Here is a 22,194-nt window from a genome sequence, read left to right on the forward strand (position 1 = left end):
TTGGCTGGATCTGAATCTGAATCTGTTTTTATTTGTTATTCATAGCAAATGTAAATTGTTGTCTTTCATGTTTATACCGCGCAACCGACAAAGTCTCAAAAAGGTAGTTGCAACTAAATAGTTTGGCATCTCATATATTTTGAAAAATGCTATAAAAATGCATGCTGCTTGAAAGAAGTTTATCGAGTCAGTGATATAGTTAATATAATATTCATATTTGAGAATTCATTTTTAATTTTCATAAATAAATATTTCAATAAAATAAAGTTATTCTGATTACAAAAAACATATAATAAGGTACTTCTTGTATTTAAGTATTTACTATATAGTATATAGTATATTATAGGATATAGTATAGTATAGTATAGTATATATAGTATATACAAAACAAGTCAGTAATACTATCAATTTAATTTGAATAAGTTGAGTCCAAAATTTAAACTGCGGGTCAGCAAATATTGCAATCAAATTGAATTTTATCGAACAACAAAAACTAAAACATTGCTATTTAGTTCAGATGTAAGAAGTTTACTTTGATATTATTAAATTTAAAAGTTTAGTGATTTAAAACATTTAATTTATAATTTTGATTTTAAAAACTAGTTAGAGATAATGTTATAATATTATGAAGTAGTATTTGCATCAACAATTTTATTAATATTACTAGAGATTAATATAAATTTCATCGATATAAATTTGAATCAATTATTTTGAACTTAAACTAAGTTAAAAACTTGGCTACAATACCAAAGGCCAGTGCTTTAGAAATACGGTTATGTAAATTTTAATAAAGCTAAGTTAAATAGCTCACACCTAAATTATATATTTTTCATAGTTTAGGTATTGCAATTCATGGATTAATATCTAAAATAAATAAATAAAGCGCATCTTAAAACTCTCTTGGCAATTCCAAGCAACTTTTTTTGCTAACTACTGAGCATCTTTTAGTCGATCAACGAGTTTTGTGATGCGACGAGTTTATTACTTGTTGTAGCTTGCTCTATTTCTATTCCATCTGGTTTGGAAGTTGGCTGTGGTGACACCGCAAGTTATACGATGTGATAAGACAATAAATATTTTTACCATTTACAGTTCAATTATGAATTCGTTTGCCATATAAGCCACATAAATTAGTCAAAGCAACGGCTGTTGAACTGAGCGGCTACCGAATAAGCACTCAAGGGGGAAACGTGGAAAGGTGGCAAGGGGGAAAGGGGGGAAGGCTGATTGGAAGGGGGGACTCTCAGTTGAAGCTGAAGTTGAAGTTGAAGCCGGTGCCGCTTCAGAGTCGAAGCTAAAGCCGCTTTCTGGACTTGTTGGCTAATCGTTTTCGGTTGCCATCTCGTTTTTCACATTCAACTTAAATACAATGGATATCATTCGATTTCATTGGCTTGTTTGGGTTTAATGAGCGACGCGCTTTAAGATCTTCTTCTCTCTTTTGTAATCAATAGAAGATTCGCTTAATAATTGCTTCAAATATATAAATATTTTTATGTTCTACATAATCTGTTGATTTTTATGCGAAGGTAATAAAACATAAATAAAAATATATTGAATGAAAGCAATTATTTTTGTTTGCATAAAAAAGTTAAAGTTTACATGCAAATATTGAAAAAGATTTTAAAAATATTTGGCAATAAAAGTGCTGAAGGTTGCATACGTAATTTATGGAGATGTTAAGATCAGGAAAAGAATGCAGTTAATTAAAATAATTTATACATATTGAAGAAATTAAAATGAACAAAACATAACAATCAAACATATTGATACTTTAAATTCGGAATTGAATATAATGTTTTCCGAATTAATAAATGGTATATTGAAGAGAAAAACTAGCTAATAAAAATTCGATATACCTAAACTAATATGTATACAAAGTTATTGTTAAAAATAATCTAATTAAATGTAATACTCAATTTTCATAAAATCTAAATTGATTTCTTAAATATTTGAATACTTCTCAGAAATTTCAATACATTATTCGGCATTCTTTCAGGTTTATTCAGACGTTTTTTCTAAAGAGTGTGAATAATAAGAACTCTCTCAATATTTACTTACACAGTTCTCATAGATTATTACAAATCTTTTATGTATGGCAAGAAATTCTCATTTATTGAATACATATTAGTTTTTCGATTGTAAAGTTTTCAAAAGGTCACATTCCGAACGTCAGCTGGTAGTGAAGAGCAATTTTCCGACTGTTCGATAGCAAATATTTATAATAATTATATACAACAGTAGGAATATGAACTGGTGCATCATGACAATACAAATAAAATCATTTAGAAGCGAGGGGCAAGGACATAACCCAAGTACCGTAACTCGCAATTTGTGTACAAACATGCGACAATGAAAACTAACTTTCTGGACAACAAATCGTGCTGTTCGAACCACAAATGTCGAAGCCGTATAATTACTGCAGCCCCCCCCTCAACTTGGACTAAAGGATGAGCGTCATGCGTTAAAGACGCTACCAAAAAGGCAACATTGGGTAGCAGGCAGTCAGAAGGGGAAGGGGGAACCGTATCGAGTACTGCATAATTCATGGTTTCAATGCCTGAAATTATGTTAAATTGCTCGGGAACCACACAAGCGGCCAGCCTTCTCCCCCGTCCCGTCCCGTCCCGTCTCCCCCGTCGGCAATTACTCTACGATTGTGGGTGGTGCAGTGCGGGGGTGTTGAACGACATGTAATTTAAACCAAGTTCTCTAAATTGTTAAGTATCTTGGCTAACGGACAGTGTGTGTGTAAGTGCGTGTGAAGGTGTGTGTGTAATAGAGCGTCACCAAGCGCGTCACCAGCTGCTGCTTTCCCCAGGTGCATGTCCCTTCCCCTTCCCCTTCCCCTTCCTGCTATTAACGTTGCCCACTGCGTCCGTTGTGTAATTTGTTGACGAACCCCAAACTGAACTCTTAATACGCAAACCCAACTGAAGTGAACCGAACTCAAATCACAGCCCACAACGTCACGTGGCATTTGTTGCCTTGACATCGATTGCCTCTCTCCCTCCCCCTCTCTCTCTCTCTCTCTCTCTCTGGTATTAGTATGTTTTTCCCTTTGTTGTTGTGGCTCATCTGGTGGCAAATTAATTCCAAGTTCTATAACTCAGCACACAATGCTGTCAAAATATTGCATTTTTTATATTTGCTAAATTATCAACGTCAAACAAGCTACCAGAAGAACAGCTTGCCAAGAATATTTCACTAAAACTTACAACATGCTTGACTAAAGTATACCCTAGAAAGATATTAATTGATGAAATAAATACTAAAGGCATTCATTTAATTATTATTTGCTAAGCTTGATCAAAATTTTAGTATATTGATCACTATCTCAATAGCTAATATGCCCGCTTTCATTGAGTACAGGGTATAAATTCGCGAAGTTGTTGTCATCATCGGCATCATTACCTTTTTTTTTTTGAATATGAAATTTCGCAGAAGCTCAAGGTATTCCAAATTGACAGCCCCTTTTGGACCCAAATTCAACGCGAGAGAACGAGAGTGTGAGTTAGATAGAGAAGGAGTATGCGTGTGAGTGAGAGTGAGAGAGCAAGGGAGCTTTGTGGCCAACCCATAACGACTATAAATTTCCAATTTTATTTTACCGCCGTCACCGACCGAGAATGAAATACACATAACCCAGAGAATCGGAGAAACAGAGAGTCAGAGTCAGATAGAGGGTACAGCTTTACGCTTCTTCTGATGGGCTTTTATTATGAACGCATGAAAACAAAATAAGCAGTAAAATTAATCGTCGACTTAGCTGCCGATTAAGTTTTATACGCGACTCGAATCGAAGACAGCATCCATTTTGTGTCGTGTTGTTTTGGTATTTGTGATGCTCGGAATGGAACTTTAGGCTAACTTGATGTCTGCTCTAAGCTATATATGGTCAAGTGAAATATTTACAAAATGATTTTCTCCACTCTTTTAGTAATTTGTACCAATTTGTAGCCATTGCTTATCTGCGTTATAAAATAGTTAATTGAACAAGTTTGTATTTTAAAACGCAAACAAATTTAGGTCTAATAAAATGAGCATTTTTCAAATAGTTAGCTATAATACTTTAAAAGAAATTATTTCTAAAATGGTTAAAGTGCGAAAACAAATTCGACTTTGTTGCTATTTAATCTGGCAAATTTTCAAAAGAATTTTTTGCTTTTCTTCACAATTATGCTATTGATAACTTTACACCTTTTACTACTTATTACATGTTTGGAATCTTTAGAAAATCTATAGAAGAAAAGAACTCTCTGGATATGATCTCAGTTGAAGGTGAACTGATGCCAGCTCCATTACGTAACAGATGCGATTAGATCGAAACCATATGTGAGTGCCATCCACATATAAGAAAAGTACAATCAATAGACGTAGTCGAGAAGAAAGAAGGGGAAAACCCCTTTGTAATTGAATAATGGCAAAGTGAGGCAGCTCAGTTTCGTCTTTGGCACACCTTGACATGGTGTAAATTGAGCTGTAATCAATGGGCGACGATCAAAAGGAGCGTACGAATCCTTTCAAATTCTCTTGCAGCCATCTCATGTTTACCAAAAGGTGCCGAAAATAGGCAAAAGGCTTGAGGGAAACCCTTCTGCAAGATAGCGAACCCAAAGCACACACATGCAATAATCAGATTTGGGGGATTCTGGATGCTTTGTTGCTAAAGAATAGAGCCAAATTAGTTATATACACGAGTTTATAAGGAACTCGAATGCAACGTGCAGAGGCTGCAAATTAATTGCATTTTGTTGCACAGAAATTTGATATTTTTCAAAAAAAATGCCGCCGCCTACGCTGAAATGCTGAAATTCTAAACTTGAGCAACCTTCGAGTAGTTTGCTCCCCTGCGATATGTTTTGATAATTAATTAATGTGCTAATTAATAATATTTTATAAACAAGTGAGGCACTTCAAAGTAAGAGTGCCTAGCTTAGAGGATTGCATTGATCGTCAACACCGAGGAAGAGAGGACAGAGGAGAGATGGAGGCCACACGCAAGCAGCAGCTACTGGGATTAGGCACATGGCCATAAATACATCTGCCATCGTCCAGCCACTGCACCGCAAAATGTCTCGAGAGCCAGTGACACACACATACACACAAATGCACAGAATTGAACAGTTCCAAAGATGAAGATAAGTTCCATCATCATCGTCATCAATGCTGCATCGTTTCGCCCTGGTCTCTGAGTGTTGACGTTTTGTAGGCGGTGCCTTGAGAGCCGTTTAAACGCTCATAATGCCGCCGTCGCAGCCACAACTTATCGACAGATTCATATCGTCTCTTGGACTCTTGCTCTCTCTCTGTGTGTGAGTCAGGTTCTTATGGTCGTCTCTGCCGCAATGTGCTTGTGTTGCCGCTTTTCGGTTTCGAGTTTTGAGTTTTGCCGCAGGATCTGCGATAAATCACTTTGTACATCAGAATCAATAAAAAAAACCAACAGCAACCGAAGGTGTATAAATTGAAATGTTGATGTCTTCATCAACAACATGAGCGGCGTTTGATCTGAGCATTCGTTACACTCATGTAGGTCGTCCATTTGATGTGTGTGTGTGTGTGGTTGGGCCTTGCAGGTAGAACTCTGTTGTGAGTTGGACTTTGGGTTTAGTCATGTGCTTGATTTATGTGCTTAGAAATAAAAACAAATGTATTGCTCGTTAATTTGACAGCTACGCGATGGCTTAATTGCAAGCTATTGATGTATTATTATTATCTTCAGTTTTATTTATTTTCACCTCATAAGTTTTAGTGTAGCTGCTGCCCATTAGATTTGAAGTTGCCGCCACATGTTTGCGTAATTGATTGGCAGCACTTGCTGCTGGGCAGCATTTTATAAATGGCCGCACTTTAGTCCGACTTTCCCATTCAGTATTTTTTTTGATTTGGCATACTGTTGCACTCGTTCACGGTCACTCTGGTTTGTGTTTGTTTTCTTCTATCGATGGTTTTCAAATGAATTACTGTTTTAAATAATTTGATACTGCACAGTGACCATAAATTGTGTTATATTTACTTTAGCGAAAATTAAAAAAAAACTGTTTTTATGTATTAAATTAAAAGAATAATTCATTCACATAATTATTAAATTAATTTTGAATCGATGTTTTGCCATGAAAAATCGATATCTAAACCATTTTGAAAACAATGTTGCAATCGATAGTGCCTTCGATGTTTCTCCACCTCTACTGTCCGGCTTTTTGTTTGAAATTAAATAAAAAGGTTTTAGTTTTGATCTAGCATTCTAATTAATATAAGTAAACACAATTTCGGTTAGTTTGCTAGCTACACTTCCAAAATTAATAGTGTGCGTGTAAATGTAAAAGGTAAGTGAGCTTTCTATTTGAACTGCTGTCAAACGAAAACAACGCCACGCCGGCTGCACAAGGGCAACAACAACAAAAGGAAAAACAGCCAAGGCAGAGAATTTGCTGCAGCCCCAACAACAAGAACAATGTTTACGCGCGCTTCGTTATATTTAAAAAGCGAGCATATCTAGAGTCAAGTATTTTGGCCAGCGCCCAGCGATCTTGTATCCATTGATATGCACGATTGATTGCTCGATAAACGAAACTGAAAAAGATGCTTCTTAACGATTACAGAGCGCAAGCAATGTTCGATGCATTGTTGTCGTTTTGTGTGTCACGGGGGGATGCAACGGTGAGGGGAAGGGGGAGGTGTTTGATCTTGGTGCTGTGCCATGATCGAAAATAGCAGCCATTGACAACTCGCAGCAGAGCAGCAGAGGCGGAGATATCTCGATAGACAAACAGACTATATCGCTGGCTGGCTGGCTAGAAGTAATGGCGTTACACAGCTGGCAGAATCATCAATCTATCGTCACATAATCCAAACAAATAACAATATATATTGTGTTTATATATCTGTTTTTGCAGCATTCAAAATTTACTGTGGAAACGATATGGCACAGATTACAACTGAGAAACTGAGGACAACGCCAGTCATGCGTTCACATGCAACACCAGCAGTCAATGCTGCCATAGTAGCCTCGGCTGGTGCTGCCACAAAGGAAAATGCTGCAACAGCCAGACAGCGAACGTCGCCATCGACGAATGGCAAAGGCATCGAAATCTTAGACTTTCACGAATCGTGGCTGGAAGAAGTTGAACTTTATAAGGATAAGCTGTTATCTCATCATAATCATCACTCATCAGCGACTCATCATCATCATCATCAATCAACGCACAATTACAATTACAGCAATCGCAGTAGTCCACATCGGCAATCAACGCAATTGCGTAGCTCACCTCCATTGACAACTGCATCGAAAACAACGAAATCGCCACAGCAGAAATCCCCGCCATCGCCTAGGCGATCAACAAAGATCACAGCTTCGGCTGCTGCCGTTGCGGCTGCAGCACCCGCGAAGTCGCCGCCACCGCGTCTCACACCCAAGTTGAACTCTGTGCCAGCGCCAATTGTAGGAGTGCTACAGTCTGAGCCATACAAGAAAGTTCAGGTGCGTATTTGCCGTCAACTCGCAGCAGCATCTACTCAGCTGTTCCCACTCTACTTTGTTACATCTTGTAGTTCGCATGATTATGTTGCATGTAAATAGTATTCTTAAAGAAACTTAAACCAGAACTAGGTTAAAATGATTATAACTAATATATTTATAAGTTACTTAAGTTAGTAGTAATGAGAAAAGTACTAGAGTAGATATTGTAACTACAGTTTGAGCTTAGTAAGTTAGTACTAAGATTTTTTAATGAGAAAAGTACAATTACGTGATAATACTATTATATTCATATACTGTTAGGACTGTTCAGAAAAGGGTAATCATACTGTTATAGTAGTTAATCTAGAGTCTAGTTTGACCCTAAGAGCTTTTTGTTTTCGGCACGCCGAATCATTGAAATATTTGTTCATTGTTATTTGGTTAATTGTTGATATCGTTCTTTGTTCATGTTCCCTGTTCTCCCCACCCAAATCGCATTCCTTTTTGGCTGTGCCTTGGCTTTGCTTATTTTTTTGCTAACACCAAAGATGCTTTTAAAGCGTGCACGTGAAGATGCTCTTGCCAAAAATGCAACGAATAGCAACGGCAATGGCAACAGCAGCAGCTGTAAGCGTTCCAATAACAACAACACCAACAATGGCACAAGCACAAGTCCACCAAAAAGCGGAATAGTGGCCGGAAGCTCCAGTGCAACCACACTGAAGGCGCCCAGCAAAATAGTCGTTAATACGTTCCATGCCAGCAGTATGCTCAATGGACAGCAACACGATGAGAAATCCAAAATATTAACACAAAATGGTCTTACCAAATCAGCTGCATCGGCCCTGGAGACATCGCTCTATGCATCGCTGTATGCGCAGCCGTCGCAGTTGCCATTGCAGTATGTTGGAACACGGATCGCGTCTGGTGAACAAAACTACATGGGTGTGACGCTTAATAAGTGTGTCAGCATCAATCACGAAGGTCGGCAGAATGATGATGATCCTTGTGCCGGTAAATGAATTTTAATTGAATTGAATAAATTTATGTAAACCTTTTAATCTTGCGATCTTATTGACAGCCATTGATGAGATAACTAGCTATGAAGACTCCGATTCGGAGGAGGAATATGTGGGCTCACCATTTTATCTGGACGAGGACAACGACGAGACCAGCCAAAGTAGACACATTCGCCTCAAACTGGATAAACAGCCATCGAAGGCCTCAGTGGCAACCACAAATACCACAGACTCAGAAGCATCTGTTTACTATAAGCCAGAGGCGATCTTATCGCCCAGTTTGTTCCCAAATGTGCCTCCATATTTGAACTTCACCTCGCATGCCGATAAAGGACCGCCTATGCCGGCGGCCTTGCATCGTGTGCTCAAATGGAAGCTCAGTCCAGTGATGCCTAAGATCGTAAAGCGTGTTGTGCTCAACTCTGGATTTCGCATCATTAAAAGTGAGTGTTTGCTCCGGAGTAAAAACATAATTAAACTCTTGAATCATTCAATAGACACTACTGACTGGATGGCCGTGTGGGAAAAGCACATGAAGAGTCCTGGTTTTCGAACCATACGCTCACACCAAAAGTACAATCATATGCCAGGCTCATTTCGTATTGGACGCAAGGATACAATGTGGCGCAGCATAGCCAGCAACATGAAGAAATTCGGCAAAAAGGAGTTTGGCATTATGCAAAAGTCAGCTAACTAACATAAAATAATTAGCAACAAACTAATCATGTTTGAAATTCACTTGCAGATCGTACATAATGCCGGATGATCTGGAAAATCTGCGACAAGTGTGGCCCAAAAATGCCTCCAAGCTGACCAAGTGGATTGTGAAGCCACCGGCAAGTGCTCGGGGCACTGGTATACGCATTGTGAACAAGTGGAGTCAATTCCCCAAGGATCGTCCTTTGGTTGTCCAAAAGTAGGTAACAAGAGTAATAAGAATTGAACCTTTTGTAAATACTTGTTTCTGTTGCAGATATATTGAACGTCCGCTGCTTATTAATGACAATAAATTCGATATGCGGCTATATGTGGTGTTAACCTCTATCAATCCGCTGCGCATCTACATGTTCAAAGATGGTTTGGCTCGTTTCGCCTCTGTCAAGTACAGCTCAGAGTTGGGCAATCTGGATGAACGCTGCATGCATCTGACCAATTACAGCATCAACAAATTCTCACAGAACTATGCCAAAAACGAGGATTTCAATGCGTGTCAGGGCCACAAGTGGACCCTGCAATCGTTGTGGTCCTGCCTGGAAAATCGTGGCGTCAACACGAAACGCCTGTGGGCAACTCTGAGGAATTTGATCATACGTGGCATTGTTAGCGGTGAATCCGGTCTCAATCGAATGTATCGCCAGAATGTCAATTTCCGATACAATTGCTACGAGCTGTTTGGTTTTGATGTCCTACTGGATGAGAACCTGGTGCCGTGGCTGTTGGAAATTAACATATCGCCCTCGCTGCATTCCGAACTGCCGCTCGATTTACATGTGAAGGGTCCGATGATACAAGCCGTGCTCAATACGGCGCTGTATCAGGTGCCGCCGAAGCTAAACGAACGCCAACAGCAGGAGATACTTGAGGAACTGCAGATGCAGGGACCCCTTGTGCATGACAAGCGTATCTTTACCACATGTCTAACTGCAGAGGAGGTGCGAAAACACAATCATTTCACTAGTCGCGCCATCGAATTCCGCGAAGAATATGTCGACACCATACTGGACAATCTGCTGCCCGATGATGTGCGCTGTCTGATCATTGCCGAGGACGAGTTGGCGCGTTGTAAGCCACTGGAACGCATCTTTCCCACGCCTGGTACCCACACGTTTCTCCCCTACTTTGAGAACGCACGTTATTACAATCGCCTTCTTGATGCTTGGGAGACCAAGTATGCCAAAAATCGAGAGGCGGGCATTGCGCTCTTGTCGCGACTATGTAAGGAGAAATATCATTTACAGGTGTCGGAAGCAGCCATGGAAAAGGTATGTGCTTTAAGTACATAATCGCTTTTATTGAACTTTGTTTTTAACGACCTTCTTTCAACAGGAACCTAATGTGGCCCTCACTGAAATTGACATGTTGCATGTGAAAAAAGACGAAATGCTGGAAAATCCTACCAATCTGCCAATGAAGCCGGTTGACGATGGCGAAACTGTCCAAAAGTCAAGAAGTCCAGAACCAGCGATAGATCATTAAAAAAAAACTCCAAGACTGAATGTAAATAGAACCGGCAACCATAGCACTAGCCCTTTACCGTTTGTTGTTCCCGTGTTCGTGCATGAAAACGATGAAAACATGACGACAGAAAAACAAAACTGCAGTCTTTTAAAAGAATCAAAAAAAAAAACTCACGTTCAATATCAAATGAAATAAAGTTCAAACATTTCTGGTTAATACTTATTAAAACATAAATCAATTTTTTTTTACATTGCGGAGGAAAACATTTTAATATAAATAAATATAGTTCTCAGCTGATTAATTCCAAATTCAAAAATTGCGCGAAATAAGTGAATCGGTCACAAAAGCGTTATCGATATGTTGTGCTTGTTGCTTCACCTTAATAAAGTGTGACCATGACGATACAAAAAATAGCTAATTGGATTTTAATTTATTTATGAAATCAAATGATATTCGAATTTTGTGATTATTTACATCTTAATTCCCTCACCGAAATAGGTGAAATGACTTTGCAAATTTTAAAATAGTATTAATTTTAGACGTAAAATAGTATATTTTTAAATGCAACTGCGGTCACACAGGCTATAAGTTATCGGCAAGGCAAACAATGAATGCACGACGTATAACGACGTCTCGTTCTAGAACGAAAACGCGAAATTGTTATTAAAAAGTGAGCAGGCGTACAATTACGTGTAAAAACCCGGTCACCACCACAAATGCAAGTGCAAGTGTATGCCAAGCAATAGCAACAAATTGCGCGTGAGATTTAGATAGCTTCCTGAGTAGCGTCACGTAGACGGCAAAGCGATTTGCAAATCGATATTCACACTCACACACACAAACGCACGCACACACACACAAATAGAAACACACCAGTACAAACAGTATGGAAAACACATTAGAAGGTGGCGGCAGCGACGGCGGCGGAGGCGATGATGGCGAAAATAATATTTTGCCGCTCGCAACCATGTGTCAGGACACCACTACCGCACCCAGCACCACGCCTGCTTCCCCAGTTCCAGAAGCATCAGCGGTAAGACAATCTCGTAATCTGCCGCCCAATTTTTGCGCCTAATTCTTTTCATATCCATTCCACATACACACACATAGACAATGATAAGCAGCGACGCAGAACTTGCTGCGGCGTCATCGGTGGTAATGGCAACAAACAACAACAACAGCAGCAAAAATTCGCAATTGGAGAACGAAGAAGAGACGAGCACGTTGGCGATAGAACAGAAGCAACACAACCACCACAACAATAATAATAATAACAACAATAACGAGAGCAGCACTAAAACTAAGCAAGAGCAAGAGCAGCTGTCAAAAGGGGTTGACGATGGCAATGCAAATACCACAACAACTAAAACTACAACAACAACAGCTACAACGAATAATGTCAAAGTGACGGAAACAGCGCCGACAGCGACGCCAACAAAGGCAGCGACAGCAGCGGCAGCGACTAGTGCCGAATCAGACAGCAACAAAACGGGTAAGCAAAGCTGCCAAATGATTGGTTTTTGTTGTGTACTGTTGCGTTTGCTTATATTTGTTTTAATGCATCAACCTATTTTAGCAGAACGTAATCACAAGAAGAAAAAGAAAGATAAGGAACGCGAACGGGATGATGATAAGCGCCACAACAACAGCAGCAGTAGCAGCAGTGATCCACGCAAGGATCGCGAAAGCAAGACGGGCAGCAGCAACAGCAGCAGCAGCAAATCCTATACGAATCGTCATAGCAGCGATTACAAGAACAGTTCCAGTTCCTCATCCTCCAGCAGCTCACGTAGCAAAGATAAAAAACCCCATAGAAGCGATCGCGATAGGGATCGAGAAAGGGAAAAGGATCGGGATCGTGAGAGGGATAGAGAGAGAGAACGTGACAGGGACCGAGAGCGGGATAGGGAGAAGGTAATCATACTAATATATATTTATAACTGCTTTATTAGTCATTAATCAATCATAATTATGCACAGATACCATCGTCATCGTCAAGTTGCTCATCGAATTCACATTCAGATCGGCGCCGCAGTTCGGACAGCAGTCGGAGCAGCAGTAACAACAGTTCCAGCAAGCTGACTGTCATAAAAGAAGAGAAGGATAAGAAAAAGGACAAAGAGAAGGAATCGATCGTGGAGCAGCCAATCAAAGTGGAAGTAGAGCAGCAGAAGCTGAAGGAACCTGGAACAGAAAACAATGTACTTAGTAACAACATCATAAACAACAGCAAACACATTAAGTCGGAGAGTGAGATCAAAAAGGAAGCAATTGAAACGAAGCCTTTGCTCAATGGTGATTCTAACAAAACAGTGATAAAAACACGTGAGGAAATCACGCGACAACTGAGCTTTAACTCACAGCCAGATCCTGTAAAGAAGGAGAACAACACAAACCCAGATAACATAAAGAAGGAGAACAACACGAACCCAGATCCAGTAAAGAAGGAGAACAATAATTCAAACACGAGCACCGCAACCAACTCCTCATCCGTTTTAATGCCCTCACCAGCGCCAAAAAGTAATAGCGGCAGCAGCGGCAATCATCATTCCTCATCTTCATCTTCATCCTCCAGTTGCAGTGTACGCAAATCGTCATCCAGCTCATCGAACAGTCATCACAAGACATCGTCATCGTCGTCCTCCTCATCATCGTCCTCGTCACGACATTCGTCGTCGTTCTCCTCACGCGACTGCTCTAAGTGTTATAAACGCTCCAAGATAAGACGCAGCAGCGTTGGCGTTCAATGCCTGCAACACGCACCGGTTTCCGGAGCCTGGCAAACGGTTCAGAGTCTGCCTCCGCCACCAGTGGCAAGTCGCAAGGCTCCTGGGGGATTGGAAAATCTCAAATACGGTCAATACTTTCAAGTGGAACAGTATCCGAATGGTGGCGCCTCCGTTGTGCATTTGTATCAGCATGAAATCGATGCACTGCCGCCCGATGAAATGGAGCAGCTGGTGGATGAGTTCTTTAGCGTATGTTTTGCCGAAGACGAGCAGGGTAATGCGCATCATGTGATGGGCATTGTGCACGATTCTGCGCGCTATATACCCGATCTGCTGGAGCACATGGCCGAGAACTATTCAACGCTTACAGTTAAGGCAGGCGTTCTCGGTCGCAACTCTGACATTGAGACATGCACCATGGCGCAGTACAATGAACAGGTTAGTGAATAGATCTCAAAATTGATTGAATTGAAATAACTTCCTTTATTATGCAATTGCAGGTGGTGCGCAATTATTGCCAAGGCACATTTCGCTATGGGCCACTGCATCAGATCAGTCTGGTGGGAAAAGTGCACGAGGAAGTAGGCGGCTATTTTCCGGATTTACTTGGTCGCATCGAGCAGAATCCTTTTCTATGCAAGGCAAGTATATTACACAAAGCATTTTCAAAGAAGACTTTTAATTTGGCTTATTTAATAGACAATGCCCTGGGGTGTCAATTCCATATTGCAAACGGATCCGCGACAATCAAATGATGGTCCAATCTTGTGGATACGCGCCGGCGAGCAACTGGTGCCCACGGCGGAGTTAAACAGCAAGACGCCACTCAAGCGACAGCGGTAAGCACTTACATTTTAAACTTTACTTACAATTCATTTATTCATTTAAATATTGATTTAATAAATACTTTGCCTCATTTAATCACTAACCTTAACTTAAACCATCACAGCTTTTTAATTGTAATTCAACATTAAATAGCATTTATGATGATTAATAAATAAATCTCATCTATATTTAAATCAATTCGCTTATTATTAATTCCATTGTTTACATATTTAAGTTACAAATTATTAAGTTTACTTTAAAATTGCATAATTTCCTAATATAAATGTTCTCGAAATTAATAATGTCTTTCTGCTACAGGACTCGCATCAATGAGCTGCGCAACTTGCAGTATCTGCCACGTTTATCAGAGGCACGTGAAACAATGATTGAGGATCGCACAAAGGCGCATGCGGATCATGTGGGACATGGACACGAACGCATCACCACCGCGGCAGTTGGTGAGCTATATAAATGCAATAACTGTCAATCTGAACTTTTCTTAACGTGTTCACTCATTCTGATTACAGGTATTCTTAAGGCTGTGCATTGCGGACAATCCTATAACCAAAATCGCATCACTAAAGATGTGGTCGCCTTTGCCGCTCAGGACTTTAATACATTGGTGGAGATGCTGCAACTCGATTTGCATGAGCCGCCAATATCCCAGTGTGTGCAGTGGATCGAAGATGCCAAGCTCAATCAGCTGCGACGCGATGGCATTCGCTATGCGCGCATTCAGCTATGCGACAACGACATCTACTTTCTGCCACGCAACATTATCCATCAGTTTCGCACTGTGACAGCTGTGACGAGCATAGGTAAGCTGATCTTTCTTAGTGAATGTCATTATATTACTAATCAAATGAATTGTTTTGCAGCTTGGCACTTGCGATTGCGTCAGTATTATCCCGGCCAGGAGGTGATCAACGAGAAAAACAATCCCGTGCTGGCCGAGACGCCTCATTACAAGGAGAAGCAAACCATATTGCCGAATCCTATTGGTCACGACGAGCCTGGCAAGAAGACGCCTTCGAAGCGTACACACGACGGCAAGGCGAAGCGCAAGGCCATTGATATCGATGGCAAGGAGCGACGTTCCAGCGAAAGCAGCCTTGAGGATCACTCTCCAGCCAGTGCTTCGCCCACACAGCAAACCAAAAGCAGCAGCAATAGCAGCAGCAGCGCCAACAACAACAGCAACAGCAGCACGCCTAGAAAGAAAACGAACAAAGACGACGCTAAGATTGATATGCGCAAAATGGTTTTGGATCACACTTACAAGTTGAAGGCAGCATCTTCGGCTGTTACAGTGCTCGAGAAGGAGAGAAAGGTGTCCAGCAAGGATAAGGACAAGTCCAGTCGTGACAAAGATAAGGATAAAGACAAAGATACGGATAGAGATAAGGAAAGGGAAAGGGAAAAGGAGAAAGATAAGGAGAAGGAACGCAGCAGAAAGGAGCATAAGTCCGATCAGACAACACCCACAGCTTCGCCAGCAAAGATGCCACGCCTAACCAACGAAACTAGCACAGCAACAGCTTCAGCAGCTGTCACTGCAGTTGCGGCAGCTGCAGCGCCTCCACTGCCTGTCATGCTGCCGCTGCTGCCTCTAGTGCCTCAGACACCCTTCATGCATCGCGAAGCGTATGTGAACAGCTTGAATCAAAAGGAGCCTGAAATCAAAATACAAGTGAAAATGGTCTCTGATGAGCCCACAGCTAAGAATGAAGTAGTCCCAGCACCACCAACAGCAACAACAGCAGTAACAATAACTCCATCCTCTCCCCCACCGATTATTGCGCCCGATCCAGTTGAAGATGTGGGCAATGAGCTAATTGTAGAGAGCACGCCGCAACTCGTAGTGGACCACGAGGAGGAAGTATGTGAAGAGGTTGTTATACCACTGGACATAGCACCTCCACCACCACCGGCACCGCCGATACCGACACCAACGCCGCCCAAGACAACCACAATGCCCGTTGTGCGCATTACATCGACGCAATCAGCGACGACAACAACGCCACAAGTAGTTAAAGTTGTGTTGCCGGCTGCGTCGCTGACGCCGCTTGTGGGTCGCCTGTCCGCTGTGGTGTTGACGCCACCATTGCCGCCAATGCCATTGCCACCACCACCGCCGCCACCTCCACCACCAACAGCAGCAGCAGCAGGAGCAGCAGCAACAGCCACAATTGTGACAACTTTGAATAGAAGCACGAGCTTGCAGAAGACAACAAGCAGCAGCAACAGCAACAGTAGCAGCACCACAACCACCTATAAAACGTTCCATGTACCCTCGCACAAGATCATTCTAACCGGCAGCAGAGCTGCAGCCAAATCCGCATCCGTTACCCCAGTCGATCTGCTTGGCTCGATCATGGCCAGCATGGACAATAAGCCCAGTATAACCAGCTCCTCAGCAACTGCCGCCACAGCGTCCGCATCATCAGCGACAGCCTCAGCTGGCAACAGCAAAAGTTCGACCACAAATACTTCCTCGCTGTCCTCCTACGCCAACTCCAATAACAGCTACTGAGAAATTGTCGCCGGCGCAGCAGGAAACGCAGCAGCAGCAGCCCAGAGGCTCCTTCTCCAACTCCTGAATGCACGATGTCATCCAGAGCATCGTGCAACCCATTATTAATTATTGCAGCTACACACAATTGTTGCAAATTGTTTCTGTAAATTTGTTTGTTTTGGAAGCAACTCAAGAGCATAGCATTGAAGCGTTTAACGCAACTCAAAAACTTGTCTTGAGTTGGTTCCAAGAATCGTTTAACTGTATATATAGAAAAAAAAGAAAAGGGGAATTAAGTACGTATATGAAAGCAACTAAAGCCTAAACATATACATACCCTATATATATTATATTTGATAACTGTAGAGAATTAAGCTCAAAACAAAATGCTAAACACTTTTTAGACATGTAGAAATTTTAATTTATTATCACAGGCACTTTAAGCTAAACAAAAACACAGACATTGGCAAAAAACAGATAGACAAGCTTTGAGATACTTGAATAAGTGCATCATACTATATATATAGTATATTGTTTTTTTTTTGTTGAGTGTGGTCGAGTATTTTTTGATTACCGACCAACTACAAAGTGCAAAAAGCGTTCAATTATGGTTCGGAAATTAATTCAGTTTGTGTTTCCTTCTTTTCTTAATATATATTTTGAAATGTTTTCGAGTGCGGATTAAAGAGCACTTTTCACACTGACACACCACAACTACACACATATATATATCGCTAATTATATACATATATATACAACACATATGTAATTGTAGTTTTTAAAGCCAATGCACGTTGAAGAAACAATAAAGATTCGGATCGTACAAAAATCAAATATATAATCGTGATCATTTACAAACTACAAATAATATAATACAAAATGCAATTAATTACAAAATAATTCCATTTAAACACTACGCTTTATTCGCTGGCCAAATCCAAAGTTGGTGAATAAAGCATATGATGGGTCCTCTAATTTAGAGCTTGGAGCGCAGCGCCTCAATGCGACCTTGGGCAGAGCGCTGCAAGTCCATCAGCTTCATTGCGAATCCCATGTTGCCCTGGATCTTGATCTTGCCCTGCATGAACGCCTTCTGTGGTGGCAACTTGCCCGTCAGCAGTTCAAACACATCGTCATCGCTGATGATAAAGGTAACATCACATTTTTCTGTACGAACGAATAATTATAAATAATAATTAACTTATTTATTTCACAGTAGCTTCTTTACTTACGTGTGCCATTGAAGATTACTTTGCCCTTGCCCTGCTTGGCATCGATCACCCAGAAGCCACTCTGTCCCTGGGGTCCATTGTTCACCCTGAAGCCGTATACAGCTCGCACCTTTTCAATCAGATTATCCTTGTCTTCCTGCATGGCCTGCTCGAGCAGCTTCAACAGCGGCGACACCTTGAAACCCTCCTCACTTGTGGCCGCCTTGACAGCTGCAGTCAGATTATGCTTGATGTTGCTGGCAGCCGGGAAACCAAGGCGATAGAGACCCACAACAACAGCGCCTCCCAAACCAAGATTATGCTGCAGTGCCAGCTTTACATTGGCCACCTGGCGCTTCTCGGCCTGACCACGCAGCTGCCAGCAGAGCTCAGCGCACTGAGCCAGACCTGTGGCACCCAGAGGATGACCCTTGGAGATCAGTCCACCACTGGGATTGACCACAAACTTGCCTCCGTAGGTGTTGTCACCAGCATCAATGAACTCGCCAGCCTTGCCCTCGGCGCAAAGACCCAACGCCTCATAGGTGACCAGCTCGTTGGCCGAGAAGCAATCGTGCAACTCAACAACCTGCACATCCTGTGGCTTGTAACCACTCTTCGCAAACAGACGCTGTGTGGCCAAGCGAGTCATGTCATAACCAGCAATCTTCATTAGGCTTTTGTCAGCAAACGTCGATTCGGGATCACTGGCCATTTCCATGCCCACGATCTCCACAGCCTGCTTCTCTAGACCATGACGACGCACGAACTGCTCAGATGCAAGGATAGCAGCACCAGAGCCATCGGAAGTGGGGCAGCACTGCAGTTTAGTCAGTACACCTTCGACCACCTGCGGCGACTTCATAATCTGATCCAGAGTATATTCATCGCGGAATTGCGAGTAGCTAAGCAAAGCATATGGAGATAAGATTATGGTTTATGACACCCATAGAGATAACGTTTTCAATGCACTTACGGATTATTAACGGAATGTTTGTGGTTCTTCCAGGCAATCTTACCGAAGTGCTCGGGCTTTGTGCCGTACTTCTTCATATGTTCTTTGCCAGCATTGCCAAAAATCTGAGCAGCCATGGGACCAGCTCCGATCTCGGTCAGCTCACCCATTTCTGTGATGTGGCGCTCCATGGGATTGGCACGATCAAAATACTATAGAAAGAAGCGCAATTTATTCACGGTTTATGCTGTTAATCGCAGTTAATCAAACTTACCTTCGATGAGAGCGAACCACGCTCCATCTTCTCGAAGCCAAGGGCGAGCACACAATCAGCATTGCCCGACTCGATGATCTGCTTGCCCAGATACAAGGCACTGGAGCCCGTGGAGCAATTGTTGTTCACATTGTACACCGGGATACCTGTCATGCCCACCTCGTAGACAGCACGCTGTCCGCAGGTGGAGTCCCCATAGACGTAGCCAACGACAGCCTGTTGCACATCCGTGTATTGCAGCTTGGCATCCTGCAGAGCTTTGGTGACCGCCTCCTTGGCAAAGTCCGGATAGCAAACATCAGCACGGCGACCTGGTTTCTCGAACTTGAAAGGAAAATAATCGAGGATTCGATTTATTTATTTATAAGACTTAATCGGCACACTTTTAGATTATGCTTATAGCTAGAGATTCAGATTGCTCGACAAAAAAACAACAAATACCACTCTTCAATAGGCTTTCTACTTTGACCGCAGTGCACTGTAGTTCAAAGTCCGGTTGCGATAATTGCTGTTTTCCAGCAGCTTGGGATTGAGCAACTTGTCTTGCAGCCGCTTAGAGAGGGTTCGATCTCTTTGTTGTGTCGTCGCAATGTTTTGGTTTTTATGTGTTTATTTACCTTTGTCATGCCAACACCAACAACATAAACTCGAGTCTTGGTCATCTTGTTAATTACTTGTTTTTTTTTTACTTTTTTGATAGAAATTATAATTCCAACCGCTGCGACTCGGCTTTAATAATTTACTAATAAGTAAAGTAGTCGTTGGTAAACGGGCTAGTCAAGTAAATATCAGCAGTGTGACCGTAAGTTGTATATCAAAATATGCTACAATTACCTGGGAAATAATGTAAAATATACCACAAGGGAAATTTTCAAAACTAATTTAGTTTAGGCGCGGCACTTTTTGAATTATGTATGCGAGCGAGGATTCTGTATATGATGCAGTGCCTCTTTTAAATAGTTAAGTTTTGTATTTATATTTAAATAAGTATATATACATAAAGTATAGAATAGTCTGTAAAGTGTATATTTGATACTCTAAGGAAGTAAATAAAGAAATAAAAAATAAAGAATTTATTGTTTTATTTGGTCTCTTAAAATCAATAAACGACTTTCGGAAGAGGTAAGCAAGGTAAGTATATAACTTAAATTTAAATATTATATATCCACCATATCATGGTGATCCTACCAATAGGTATGCTTTATAGCTTTTTGGAATCACAATATCTAGTACTATCAAATGGCATTCAAGGATTTTAAAGCTTTAAATACAAGATTTTCCCTAAAATGCTTTTAAGGTTTCAGAAAATGTTGTTGCTGTTGCTGTGCTAGTAGTTGTTGTTGTTGTTGGTCATTTAAGTACGACAGAAATGCCGAAAAAGTGTCATATCGTCAGATGAAATACCAGGCGAACATAAATCAGCAGCAAGCTACTTTACACAAATTCATTCAAACTATTTGGGTCACTCAAGTGCTACGAGATTACTCATAGATCAGCTCATGCGCTCAATCGTCACTGAGAGAAATTGAGTTTTTTTATTTTTTGTGTGAGAAGTTAAACTGCTTGCTGCTCTATTATGTTCGCCTGGTATTTCACCTGATGATTGGACATTTTTTGACGTTCGCGGCCGCTGAAAGCGAACAACAACAACATCTACGAGTGTCGGCTAATAAAATAAACGTTGCCTATCATAAAGGCGCAGTAAAATTTGTATTAAATTTACATGCAATACTTACTTTTTTTTACTGAATTTTTCGGATTTTTCAAAAACTATCAATAGATCAAATCAATACAAACTAATTGGCCTTCCAAAAAGGACGAATGTCCTGTGAACAGCCTAGTTACAAGCATTTTTTTATTAATAGAAAATTGCTTATATCTCGGGTGTATCCTGTCAGATCCTTGCAAGTCCTATATCAAACGAAGTCCATTAGTAAGGACTATCATCTATCCGAAGGACTTTCAAATCGTCCTTTTAGTTTTTGAGATATCCTGTATTTTATAAATTTCACATTTTAATCAGCAATCGATAACCAAAAAGTTTCAACCAGATATCGATACATTTTACTGATGCCTATCGATTAAGTTGATCATATCCTTTAAAATTATGTCAGGATATGGTCGAGTTATGTTTAATTTTGTCCTTTTTAATCAATTTAATTTGTTTGCCCCTAAAAGTATGCAACATAAAAGGTTTCAGAAAATGTTGGTTAAAATTCAAATTGAAAAGGCCGTTAAAATTTAAATACAAGATTTACCCTATAATGTTTTTAAGGTTTCAGAAAATGTTGTTGTTGTTGCTGTCCTAGTAGTTGTTGTTGTTGTTGGTCATTTAAAGACGACAGAAATGCCGAAAAAGTGCCAAATCGACAGATGAAATACCAGGCGAACATAAATCAGCAGCAAGTAACTTTACAGAAAGTCACTCATACTATTTGGGTCACTCAAGTGGTCTTTTTCGCTCCGAGAATACTCATAGATCAACTCATGTGCTCAATCGTCACTGAGAGAAATTGAGCTTTTAATTTTTTGTGTGGGAAGTTAAACTGCTTGCTGCTCTATTATGTTCGCCTGGTATTTCACCTGATGATTGGACACTTTTTGACGTTCGCGGCCGCTGAAAGCGAACAACAACAACAACTACGAGTGTCGGCTAATAAAATTAATATTGCCTATCATAAAGGCGCAGCGTAATTTATATTTAAATTAAATTTACATACGTGCAATATGTACTTACTATTTTTTTTTACTGAATTTGACTTTTTTGCTTATACCCATTATTACCCTTTTTTTTTTTAATTATATTCTGAAAATTACGTTATGAAGTGCAAGTTATATTGTATTGTTTTCAATACTATAATTGTTTCGCAAATAATTTAAATAATTTATTTTATTATATTTATCAATGAATAGCGAGCATAATCGATGTTTAACAAATAAAAAACATCGATGTAGCGCGAGTGCTATCGATGTTTCTTTGCCTCTAATCTAATCTCTGCCGTGCCCAACAGCAATGTACAACAGTA

At 40.7% G+C, this 22,194-nt stretch overlaps 3 protein-coding genes across 5 annotated transcripts; 2 read left to right on the forward strand and 1 right to left on the reverse strand.

The window, feature by feature from the left end:
• Nucleotides 1-6,178: 6,178 nt before the first annotated feature.
• On the forward strand, nt 6,179-10,716 carry LOC132793135 (tubulin monoglutamylase TTLL4). 2 transcript variants are annotated; one of them, XM_060802819.1, is made up of 8 exons: nt 6,179-6,329; nt 6,900-7,483; nt 8,011-8,476; nt 8,544-8,924; nt 8,979-9,165; nt 9,227-9,397; nt 9,455-10,463; nt 10,528-10,716. In XM_060802819.1, exons 2-8 carry the CDS (start codon nt 6,926-6,928, stop codon nt 10,675-10,677), a joined length of 2,922 nt encoding a protein of 973 aa, XP_060658802.1. In that variant the 5' UTR covers nt 6,179-6,329; nt 6,900-6,925; the 3' UTR covers nt 10,678-10,716. The 2 variants fall into 2 exon arrangements, with proteins under 2 accessions (XP_060658802.1, XP_060658811.1); XM_060802828.1 differs by having other exon boundaries at nt 8,023-8,476.
• Nucleotides 10,717-11,247: 531 nt separating this feature from the next.
• On the forward strand, nt 11,248-17,073 carry LOC132783477 (uncharacterized). Of its 2 annotated transcripts, none has more exons than XM_060788652.1 (9): nt 11,248-11,692; nt 11,770-12,151; nt 12,236-12,573; nt 12,639-13,826; nt 13,889-14,029; nt 14,088-14,227; nt 14,532-14,671; nt 14,741-15,031; nt 15,092-17,073. In XM_060788652.1, exons 1-9 carry the CDS (start codon nt 11,546-11,548, stop codon nt 16,744-16,746), a joined length of 4,422 nt encoding a protein of 1,473 aa, XP_060644635.1. In that variant the 5' UTR covers nt 11,248-11,545; the 3' UTR covers nt 16,747-17,073. The 2 variants fall into 2 exon arrangements, with proteins under 2 accessions (XP_060644635.1, XP_060644646.1); XM_060788663.1 differs by having other exon boundaries at nt 12,239-12,573.
• A 467-nt stretch (nt 17,074-17,540) lies between these two features.
• Nucleotides 17,541-19,947, reverse strand: LOC132783480 (sterol carrier protein 2). Its single transcript, XM_060788678.1, has 5 exons — nt 19,786-19,947; nt 19,169-19,492; nt 18,916-19,106; nt 17,961-18,844; nt 17,541-17,895 (listed from the first exon to the last, which is right to left on the reverse strand). The coding sequence occupies exons 1-5, from the start codon at nt 19,828-19,830 to the stop codon at nt 17,705-17,707; spliced, it is 1,635 nt and encodes a 544-aa protein (XP_060644661.1). The 5' UTR covers nt 19,831-19,947; the 3' UTR covers nt 17,541-17,704.
• Nucleotides 19,948-22,194: the final 2,247 nt, after the last annotated feature.

Source organism: Drosophila nasuta, chromosome 2L, assembly GCF_023558535.2.
Source record: "Drosophila nasuta strain 15112-1781.00 chromosome 2L, ASM2355853v1, whole genome shotgun sequence".
NCBI classification, from domain to species: domain Eukaryota; kingdom Metazoa; phylum Arthropoda; class Insecta; order Diptera; family Drosophilidae; genus Drosophila; species Drosophila nasuta.